The sequence below is a fragment of the Castor canadensis genome, chromosome 17 (genome assembly GCF_047511655.1).
Source record: "Castor canadensis chromosome 17, mCasCan1.hap1v2, whole genome shotgun sequence".
Lineage (NCBI taxonomy): Eukaryota > Metazoa > Chordata > Mammalia > Rodentia > Castoridae > Castor > Castor canadensis.
Window position 1 is genome coordinate 62,014,472 of NC_133402.1, and position 11,410 is coordinate 62,025,881.

General features: G+C 52.4%; 1 protein-coding gene across 30 annotated transcripts in view; it reads right to left on the minus strand.

Moving 5' to 3' along the window:
- Window positions 1-10,023: 10,023 nt before the first annotated feature.
- Window positions 10,024-11,410, minus strand: part of Tfdp2 (transcription factor Dp-2) — a 152,821-nt gene continuing 151,434 nt past the window's right edge. For all 30 annotated transcript variants that reach the window (XM_074059093.1, XM_074059092.1, XM_074059098.1 and 27 more), the window contains 2 exons: window positions 10,416-10,521; window positions 10,024-10,221 (listed from right to left, as the gene is read on the minus strand). In XM_074059093.1, coding sequence (XP_073915194.1) covers window positions 10,041-10,221; window positions 10,416-10,521 — 287 coding nt within the window. In that variant the 3' untranslated portion in view covers window positions 10,024-10,040. The remainder of the gene's footprint in view (window positions 10,222-10,415; window positions 10,522-11,410) is intronic.

The window sequence follows — 11,410 nt, forward strand, 5'->3', positions numbered from 1 at the left end:
CCTGGGAGAGGCACGCCGCCCCTCTACTGCTCGGGCTCCTGGGGACATGCAGAAGGCAGCAGGGACCTCGGGGGCCTCTTGCTGGGGTTCCTAGTCTCCCGCTTTTGGTGACATTATCTAGGTCTCTGGAGCCAAAGAGGTGGCAGGCGGGACCTGGTTCCCTCCCGTGCCCAGCAGCTTCCCTGAGCAAGTGAGCTCTTGCTGACAGCTGTTCCCAGCCCGCCAAGAATGGACGAGTCTAGTGGCTGCTGGTTAGAACCGACTGGCCCTGGACTGGGTGGGTGGGGACAAGCAGCTATTTTGGTATTTGAAATATGACTCTGAAGACATGTGGCCCTCCGGTTTCTGTGGTCTCTTTCCGGCTTTTCAACTATTAACCATTCTGGTGGCGGGCGGCGTGCAGGGACCTGGGGGCTGGAAAGGCACAGCTGGGGTGCCATGAGTGACAGGCCGGGTGCCACAGGCAGGAGCTATGGGGGAAGGTCCAGTTCCTGTCTTTCTTTCTCCCCTGGGCTCAGTTTGTTTTATGGCTGCTGCCAGCCTGTCACTTGGAAGCCAGGTAAATGCCACACCTTGGTCCTTTCCATGTTTTTCTCCAGCTTGTTCTTTCTTGACTCAACCCAGCAGGAGCAAGGATCATGGGGGAGCAGGTTTTCAAACCGACCCCAAGATGTGTGAGCTAAAGGTGAGCGCACTCTTTGGTTCTCCGCGCTGGGGACAAGGTCAAGATCACCTTAGGGTCCGCTGTGCATTCGCTTAACCAGCCAGCCCGGCAGCCATGAGCGCTGTAGGTCAGGCGCTGACCAGGCCTGGAGACAAAGGTGGCGTCTGTGTGGCGCACGCTTGCTCCAGTCCTGTTGCCTGATGGCCGCGAAGTGCACATTTCTCCCTTGCTGCCCTCACCCTAAAAGCTAAGCCCGAGAAGTCCTGAGCGGGGTGGGTGCCAGCTGTCGCGTCTGCAGCCCACAGGTGGTCACAGCCTTGCCCTGCCCGCTCCAAGAAAATGTCCCAGCCACAGCCAGAGCCCTGCAAAGCCCCGCGCACCCACAGGTGTCTGAGGGGGGTGGGGGGCACACGGAGGAAGACGCTCGACGGTGTGCAAAGGACACCCCACGCGTCGCCCTCCCAAGGACAGTGTATCTCTCGCCACTTAAAATTTTTCCGAGGCCAAAAAAATTGTCCAGTTTAGGAGATGTTCCAGTTCTGTTACCGAACATTTGGTATGGGATTTCAAATAGGAATTAATTGTATGGGATTTGGAAGAATGCAAATGCACAAGTGACAGAGGTGTCAACTACAGTTTCTCAAATGGCGGCCCAGCTGAGGTCATCAGGCTGAGTGGACCGGCCATGTGGCCCGGCTGGCCATCCATTGGTGTAGACTCACAGAACCTCACCTTCACCAGCGGTCAAAGAGGAGCACTTGGTGTCCCACGGAAGGGAGGCTGTGCCACTACTGGCCAGCTGCCATGGTGAAGGTGACAGAAAGCAGGGCCCTCAGCAGCCGAGGGGCCAGTCTGTGGCCCTCCTGTGTCTGTGTGGCCTGCAAGGCTGGGTGTGGGTGCTGTGTTTCTCCCCGTGCCTTCTCTGGTCCGTCTCTTGTCGTGACTGGGAGTGTCCCTGGCCTGCCCTAGCAGGCACCTGCCTTCCGGGCCAAAGCCCAGCCCTGCAGCTTTGTTTGCGCCCCTGCTCCCCAGGCCCCAGGAGCCTTTCAGCAAGGATTTGGGGTGTGGAGGAGATGGGGTGGGGCGGGGGGGGGACTCCTCAGCAAGCCGGTTTCTTTGGCCAGGCCTGCTTTTAACCTGCACAAGCAAAGTAGAGACAAGTCCCCTGGCACAAACCCAACAGAGGTCACAGCCGCCCCTGTGGGGTGACCCTGAACCGAGTGGTTACAGATGTGTGGTTGACAAAGTGTTTTTAGCAATCCTGGAGCCCGAGCTGTGCACTAACACACTGCCGTCTGCCTCCCTCTCTAAGGTGAGGCTCCTCCTCTGAGGCTCTGCAGCCGGGACTCAAGGTGAGGACAGAGCCAGAGCCCTGGGACTTTTGAGGCCCTGCCGCTAGGGTCTGAGTCAGCTGCCAAGATGAAGGGTGCGGTGCTGATCTGGCAGCCCAGCCTATATGGGGACGTGAGAGGATGGGTGACCCGCAGCTGCCCTGTAGGACATGTGGCCCCATGATGTGCATCTGGCCACAGGCCTCTAATCTTTCAGAAGGGCTTGAGTTGTTTTGTTTTGTTTTGAACTCAGGACCTACACCTTGAGCCACTCCACCAGCCCTGTTTTTGTGAAGGGTTTTTTGAGGTCGGGTCTCGAAAACTCTTTGCCCTGGCTGGCTTTGAAACTTGATCCTCCTCATCTCTGCCTCCTGAGTAGCTAGGATTACAGGCGTGAGCCACTGGTGCCTGGCCTTGAGTTTTGTTCTTAAAAATAATTTCTGAAAGCATTTTTCAAATAAAAGTGTCATTCTTTGTTCCCATCTTCTGCTGTTACCCAGTATTTTTTTTAGCTGAACACTGAATTTGAGGCAAGGTTAGTTTGGTTTTCAGATGATTGTAAAGTGGCTGGAACTGTTCAGACAAGGGCCACCACTGTACCACCTGCAGAAAGGCCTTGTCCACACAGGTGACCTCTGCAAAGAGCAGCGATGTCTACATATTTTAAAAACACAGCCTTTCATAGTACTTTTTATTGTAGTCACATCAAACCTTCATTTGCTGGAGGATTAAAAACAAGTCTGGAAAAAAAAAAGTCTGGGCGTGGAGCTCACTGTCAGAGCACCTGGTCTGTGCAAGACCCCGGGTTCCATGACACACGCACGCACACGAGTTATTTATTAGCAGCCCCTGAAGCTAACTCCTCCCATGGACCCCTCCAGGACCATCGCACTTCCCTAGGGTCTGGTTGAGATTTGGCTCCCGAGCCCAGGCGAAGGGCGTGAGAATGACGTCAGTACTAAGCTCACTGTGCCCCATGGCACAGTTGTCACAGCGAGTTACGGGGAGGCGTTCTGACAACTGCTACTTTTCATTCAGTGGGTCGGTTTGTCCCCTCTGACTTCAGCTGGGTGCAGGACTTCCTGAAAGCATTTCGGCAGGATGAAGGCCACGCTGGTGCTGGTGCTGGCCAGGTGACCGGGCCACCCCCAGCCATTGGCCAGTTCCTCAGCAGGGCAACAGAACCCCTTCCTCGGCTACAAAACTGGGGAGGGTGAGGTGACCCAGGTGCAAGCCCCAGGGAGGGGAGCGGGCCTGCAGCCAAGCACAGAACAGCACTGCAGGGGCGGCACACCTGCTGGACGAATGGGGACAAAATGGATCCAGGAGGAACAGAACAAAGCAAGCTGCCTGCCAGTGGGCTGGCTCCTCAGTCAAGGCCACCTTCCTCGGCTGCTTTGTCACCCCAGCTGAGCCTGGCTCACCAGAAGGCTGGGCACTGAAGTCAACGCCTTGGGCTCTGTGGATATGTCAGCCGTGTCCAGTGGCTGTGTCCATGGCTGTGACCTTGCCAATGGTCACAGCAACCCCCACGTGATCACAGAACAAAAGCACGTTTTTATGGTCAAGTGGTTCAGTGACTACACCCAACAGTCCGTGGTCACTTTAAGCAAGCAGCACTAAGTGGTTTCAACAGCACAGAAGGAAGAGGGGACAAGCATGGTGCTGGCTCAGCTGGGGGGCAGGGGGACCCTGGCTCACTTTCAGTGCCATCACCTACCCCACCCCCACCGTCTGGTCAGCTCAGGAAGGTGCTGGGGACAGCCGCCCTTCCCCTAGGGGCTGTTTCTTTTAGGACCTGACCCCGTTCTGTAATTCACAAATTGCCCTCCATCTTGTGCCTCTGGCCTGTCCCCGTGGCGAATTTGTTGGGACGCAGGTGTCATTACCGAGGGGCTGCAGCGCCCGAGGCAGGTAACATTCCTGTGGGGCCCAGACGACCTTCCAAATCCACTGTGGTGGCCTTTGCTCTGAGGCTACTGCGTAGTCTAAGGCGAGAGAAAGCGCTTTCCTAAAAACCGTTCGGCTCAATTGTTTTGAAATTTATTTACTTATTTTTGTGGTACTGGGGTTCGAACTCAGGGCCTACTCCGTGAGCTACGCCACCAGCCCTTTTTTATGACGGATTATTTTACAGATAGGGTCTTGTGAACTATTTGCCCAGGGTGGCTTCCTCCTGATCTCTGCCTCCTGAGTAGCTAGGATTACAGGTGTGAGCCACTGGCATCCAGCTTGTTTCTGGGATTTAAAGAAAAAAAAAATTTTTTTTTTGGTGGAACTGGGTTTTGACCTCAAAGCTTCACACTTGCAAAGCAGGTGCTGTACCACTCGAGCCACACCTCCAGTCTCTTTTGCTCTGGTTATTTTGGAGATGGGGGTAGGGATCGCAGGAACTATTTGTCAGGGCTGGCCTCAAGATGTGATCTCCTGGATCTCAGCCTCCCATGCAGCTGGGATTACAGGTGTGAGCCACCAGTGCCTGACTCTTCAAGCTTTTATCTTCTACAGTGACAGGAAATCATGGATGCAACTCAGAATGCCTTAGCCGACCTATTTCCCCCACAGGCGGGGCAGGCGATGCACAGCAGAGGGTGCTCTGGGGAACCCCTACGGCCGATGGGGAAGCGAGGGGGAGGTTGAGCCGAGCCATGGTGTGTTGATGCCACTGTCGGGGCCTCAGCTAAGTTGTAAGGAGCTCAAGGTTGGGGGGTCCTCAGTGCCCCCAGTGGGGGCAGGGAGGGCTCTTGTCCTTCCTCATTGGCTGCGTGTGCACCCCGCCCTGCTCTGCTGTGAGGGACTCAGTTAGGGAGAGGGTCCTGGAAGTGGGCAGGGAAGGGACCGGGCACAGCACCAGGGACTCCACCCCCATCCCAATAATAATGAGACCTGAGACCTGCATTACTTTAAATTACTTATTTATTCTGTAATACATCTCACTCAGATCAGAAATCAATGCGGTACATTTGTTTTAGGCACAACTTCTACTCATTTCAGGTATTTTCTTTCTTTCCTCTTTTCAGTCTTACAGGAGGGACGAAGATGCTCACACTTGCGCTAACAGAAAGCCCCGCTCAGCCTTATTAAATCCACAGCCTCCGCCGCGCAAGCCCGTGGCCGTGCACGGGGAGCCCAGAGGCACACAATCCTCCACCTGTGCTGCTGCAGAGGCTGAGTGACACCGTGAAGGAGTGTCCCCATTTCTACTGGAAGCCATTTCAGAAAACCCAGGAAGAATTAAGAATACAGAAATAGCTCTTCTATAAAATTTCCATATAAAAATAATGGTATTTATTTACAGTTTGAGATACTACAAAACAACGTGACATATCAGGCTCGTGCTTCTGCGTGAGGCAAGTCGGACGTGGCGTCACTTACTTCTCTGCTTAAATTGCTTAAAGCGTGTGGCACCATGGTGTGTGTCCCTTTGTGCACAGGGAAGCACAACTGTTTTTCTGGAAACGAGACTACTACCACATGACCAGAGCATGTGCAAACGAAAAGGTGACCCACCTGGTGACCTCTGGTCAAGCTCAGGCGTGACCCCTGAAGGAACTCATTCCAGCCACCTCTGAGCAGTAGTGCAGGTGGGTGGCCAGTGGTTTGCTTCTCCAGACACTGAAAGGCTGACCCTGTCCTGCAGTGACTGCAGAGGCCTTTGGTATGATGTCTATGTCAGTGTGAACAAGGCCAATGACCGGCCAGGTCTTGTGCCATTAGATGACACCTGGCTCAGAAGCATGTTAAGTGACAACTGAGTTGGAAGTGAAGTATGGAGTGATGGCTTTGACTGTCTGGCCATGACCTGGGGACTTCCTCATACTGCAGCCACAGCAGTGCTCGGTGTGGGAGGGAGCTTTACCTAGCTGTGGAGGCCCCATGCTGCCACCACCCTCAGTACTTGGCACTTGGTGGCAGAGGATGGAAGGCAAATCCAAGCTGTTGGGGACTGGGGAAGGTGGTCTGTGGGAGGTGGAGGCCTTCACAGAGGCAGAGGCCACCAGGTTGGCAGCCTTGGGTAGAGAGGACCAAGTCTGCCCAGAGAAGGACAGGGGCCAAAACAGCTGTGAAATGGTAAAGCGGAGGCTGCAGAAGAAGGCAGCGAGGTCTCACCTTGTCTGAAAAGAGGACATGGACACACGACAGAGGGACATCCTCCCATTTCGACACTGGGGAAGGCCATCGGCCCTGTGTCAGTTCTGTACACGTCAGGCCTCCAGAGCCTAATCAGAAGGCTAAAGCTTTGGGTCATTTTCCCTTGGCATATGGTGACCACAGCTGGGGAGACAGATCCCACAGACTAAGCACGTTTGGTGGTACAAAGGAGCTATTTCCTGAGAATGTAACTTACGTGGGCACTTTAACTGAAAATTGTCTTATAAATCTTAAGCATCAGGCTTTTCCCTTTAAGTAACAGGGTTTGGCTTGAGTGCAGGGTGAACAGCATGCCGCCATCTGAACTTGGGAGCAGGAAGGCACATTGCTGGGGCACTCGAATGGCAGGCGGCAGGTCCCTCCCTGGCACACGGTGGCCTTCAAACTCCAACATAGTAAGCATCTGTGCCTGGGTACAGGAAAGTGGGGAGCCCAGCAGGGAAATGGGTGCTCAGGGAGTCCAGTCTTCAATTCACCAAAACCAGAGCACATGGAGGAGTCTAAAAACTCCTCTGTGCATAAAACGCCCCGCTGTGCACCAGCAACTTAGCAAACAAGTCCTCCCACAGAAGCACTCATAGGGAGAAAAGCTGCCAACGGCACTGCCTGAGCTTCTGGAATCTACTCTTGGCTTTGTGGGCACTGGTAGCTAAATTCGGTGTTCTTTTAAATACTTCTTTTTCAGGCTCAAACCCGCTCCACACCACTCACTAAGGGAGCAGTGTTCAGAATGGTGTCACAGATTTACTGAACAGAACAACCCCTTTTGGCAGGGGGGGGGAGCGTGAGAGTAAACAGGCCTTCAGAAGAATTATTTAAGTCAGCCTCTCGAGTGTGGTGATGGCAGGCAAAGCCAAGGCGGCACCTGCTAACTCGCCCAACATGCACACGGTGCCCGACCGTGCCAGGACCTAGGCCACTGGCCTTAAAGAGTCTTGATTTAGAAAGAACAAGTTTCAGGTGTCTGCAGACAGCTCCACTGCACAATCTGAAGGTACTACTCCTTTTTGAGGACAGACCTGGCATTATTTTTCAAGAATGGCAGAGTATCATTGTAACTGTGAATTTTGCTAAGGGGAAGTGTTCCCTTTTTCATCCTGGTAAAATAGCAGAAGCTACAGATCCCCCCCGCCCCCCCGCAAAACACATTTTAAAGAATCAAACTTCAAAGGACACATGGTGGCTCCATGCCTCGTTTACCCAGGCAGCAGGCACTGTGTAGAGGTGAGAGCCGCCATGACAGCTGACAGCCTCCTTTGCTCCGCTTTCTGCTACATGAATGGAGAGCACGGACGAGGGAGACGTCCAGTGGGTAGGGGTGAAAGGAAGCCTGGTGGGCACCAAGGGCCTGCACACTGCCATCACCCTGGTGGTGCCGCTCTTCCTGAGAGGGTCAAGTTTGCAGGCCGCACCAGCTGCGCACATGCTCAGTGGAGCAGGAACTTATGATGGTGCCACACAGACCGGGAAGCAGCCAAACAGACCCTCGAGGGGTGCAGGCTACTGAACTCCCAAAAAAGCAGAGCGTGACCAGCCTCCCACCCCAAGGGTGCTGTGCGTGTACATAGCCCTGTGAGCCACTCCACAAAAGCATGGGCGTTGTGACCAGTTTCCCCATTTTTTTTGGGCGGCACTGGTGCTTGAACTCAGGGCCTCAAGCTTGCCAGGCAGGGCTCTACTGCTTGAGCCACTCCCGCCAGCCCTTCTCCCATTTTTTCACTTTCATTTCTGCATGGAATTGTGACACAGCGAACGCTGGGCGCAGAGGAGATGTGGGAGACAAGTACAACTCGTCTCGACACCTCACCTGTGTCCTCCAGGTAAGCTTTGAGACCGGTAACATGTCCCAGTGACCACTGTCCGTCTGACAGACATCTCAGCTGTAAACCAAACACCGCCAAGGAATAGGGCTACTCCTGCCAACACCAGGCGGGGATGACTGAGACGGTCATGGTGAGGCACTACCACGTTTTAGCCGCTTAAAGCACTATAACAGAAACAGAGGAAAGAGAAGGAACTTTTCTAAGAACTCCAGCAAGGATTTTGCTACTAGGTAAAGGAATGGGTATAATTCATGTCCTAAATTCTGAAATGTCTCTAGGGACCTGTGGCCTCTGCAGGTCCCTGCTGAGCCCCCTTCAAGTACAGACAAGGGTTGAGGCCAGAAAAGGAGGCAATGGCCCCTTTCAGGACGGTTGGGAAGGAAATCCCACTTTACCTGGTGTATGAGGCAACAGTTTTCCAGCAGGAAAAAAGCTCCCACAGTGGGCCTCAGAACCGCTGCAGCCTAGACCAGACTCTGACAACTCCCTCTAACAGCCTGAGAGATGTGCTTGAGAGCTCATGCCCAGAATTCCCTGAAATCTGTCACCTGCCTGCCCCTTGGACACTTGGCCTGCTCTATGGCTTCATCCTGACAGAATGACAGCTCTGTCCTCCGAGAAGCCCAAGCTGAATTTTTATGTTCATGTTTATGTTTATGGCCTTAATAAACAATTGAAGCCAGCCAAACCTGCCCATCCAGCTCACTGTGAGCAGGAAAGCATGTCGGGATAGAGCCTGCACCTGCCTAGAGACTCAGAGAAGAGCCAGTCTGGACCAGCTTGGTGCCAGGTCCATAGGCCAGACATACAGCTCAGGACAAACCCTGAGAACTGGGGTCAAGGTTTTACAGTTCATTCTGCCTCTCTGTGACTCTACGCTCCTTCCAAGGACTTGACCTGGATCTACGCTGGTGGTTCTGGTAGTGGATGTCCACTCAGTCCTCCATAAGAGGAGCAGCGCCAGGGACATGTCAGTGCAGCAACTCCAAGGACATCTTTGGCTTTGAAATCATGGGCTACACACTGCACTACTACTTATCCAGTCAACGGGGCTGTTCAAGGCTTTCCACAGGAACATGGAATATCAGATTAGTTTGAAATACAATTTACCCAGGAATAAATCTAATAAGGTCATTTTGATTAATTAAAATGTGAAAAAAGGTAACAATGTACAAGGAAACATTGCTGTTCATATTCTTGAAATCAACTTTTCTTTCAAGACAAAACTAATGACACATGGTTCATTTTCACAAACTGCACACTAGATCAGACAGTTATTGCAGAGAGCTGTGGGCAGGCAACTGGCCAAAGGAATTTGCTTGTTTCACTCTAAATGGAAAAGCTGTGTGAGGCACACACAGGTACAGCTTCCTTTCCTCTCAGCAGGACTCTGGATCTAGAATGCTGGCACATGGAAATGCTATGCTATCTTGGTTCTCAGAAGGAGCCCTAGGAAATTCCATGCACCAATGCACTAGCTAATCACGGCCATTCCAGTCTCGCTATAAATTATTCTAAATGTCACGTAAGGACGTAAGAGTTAGCACTTGCTCCTTCCTAGAAGCTATCTAAGGCAGCAGATGCGTAAAGCATCTCAACTAGGCTCCCAACTACTTCAGCAGCTAACCCATGCTCCCTCACCCCTCTGCCCACCCCCACTGGGCACGTTCCTGTTCACTGCCTGGGGAAAGGCAGCCCAGCATCCCTGCTGCTCCTTGGAGCAGTCTTGGTGCTACAATGATGACGTGGGTGTGGAGAAGGCAAAGGTCCCACTCATGGGAAATAAACGAGCTTCATCCACACCAGCAATTCTTCAGGGATTACTCCCCCTGCCTCCTCAGAACACATGCTTTGTTTGCGATGGGCTCTCCCACTCTGCTGGGCAGCTTTCATTCACGCTACATTAACTTTCACTTCAATCACCTTGGCCTTCGTGTAATTTGTGCTTCTCCAGTTTTCATGGAACACACAGTGCAAACAAAGGCAAGACTGAAGCAATCGTTTCAAAAACAAGAGCTCACACTAAGAACACACATGAGTATCTATGAAGGCGTGAGTTTTCTCCCGTCTTTATTCTGGGGAGGAGGACCCCTCGTCATCTTCCTCGTCTTCCTCGTTGAACGAGCAGGGGGTCTCGCCTCGGGACTCGGAGCAGTGGGAGGCCGCACTGCTGGACTGGTGACTGTTTGGGGCAAGGAGCTGCCCCGTTGCTAAGGCCACTTCAGCATCCAAGCTCAACCCCTGGTTTACACTGGCAAACAGTTAAAACAACAGGGTCATTAGTGCGGCACAGACACTTGGCTCAACACTGGCCTGAAACACTGGAAGGAGAAGCCGGGCGCCTTCTGCCACCAACTCGCAGGTGCAGCAGGGCCTCAGTTCTCACTCTCCCCCACAGTCAGTACTTGGGGCTTTGCTTTGTTAACACCCTGAAACCATACCTACCTTGACTGTGGTGAGGTGGCACCGGTGGTCAGATCTGAACTTGAAACTGACTGGGTAGAGTTCAAAAGTAGTCCCTGATTTAACCAAGAAGGTCCTGTGGAGATATCTGACAGAAAAGAAAAACAGAATGCAGGCTCTGGAAACTCTGTGGCCACCACCACTGCAGTCTGAGCCCAAGCCCTTGTGAGTAACAGGGACACGACTCTCCTGCCTACCCCGGGAGGTGAAGGCTTCTTCACCTTCTTTCATAGAAGAAAAACTTCTATGCCACAAGAGCAGGGAGAAAGAATTAAAGTAAAACATCTGAGCCTCCTTTTTCTTAGATGAGACCCTGAGAAGGCAGCTCACCGGGCACAGTGGATACCCTTTGTCCCCACCCCAAAACACCTTGACTGTGGTGTTAACAGCCAAAGCCAAGAATGGGGAAAGAGGCAGGCAGATTAGAAGTATCTTTCATAAGGACATCCTGATTATGGAGCAGACAGACAGACGGACACATTTTTGCCAAAAACCCCCCAGCTGTTGCGTCTTTTTAAGCGCCTGCTAGTGAACCCGATGCTATTGCTCCTCAAAGATGGGTTCTTTTGTCTGACAAGTGTTTTCTTTGTGTCTTTTGCTTTGTAATTTAAACAAGCACTGACTTTCCAAAGGTTACTGTTTGTTCAGTTGTTTTTCTGAGACAGAGTCTCAGTACATAGTCCAGGCTGGCCTCAAACTTGTGACCCTCTTGCTTCAGCCTCCCAAGTGTGGGATTACATGTGTGTACCACCATGCCAGGCTCAAGTTTTCACGCAGCTATATTTTAATGGGAGTGAGGAAGACACTACTGTTTTAGTTTACAGAAAATAGTATGGGGACACCCTTGCAATCTCACTTTCTATGTGTATGCCATATTTCTCCTATTACAACACTGACCAATTCTACTGTAATTTTACTTGATTCTTACCTCCCTAACTAGAATGTGAGCTCAAAGGCAGGAACTGTAAGGAACAGGT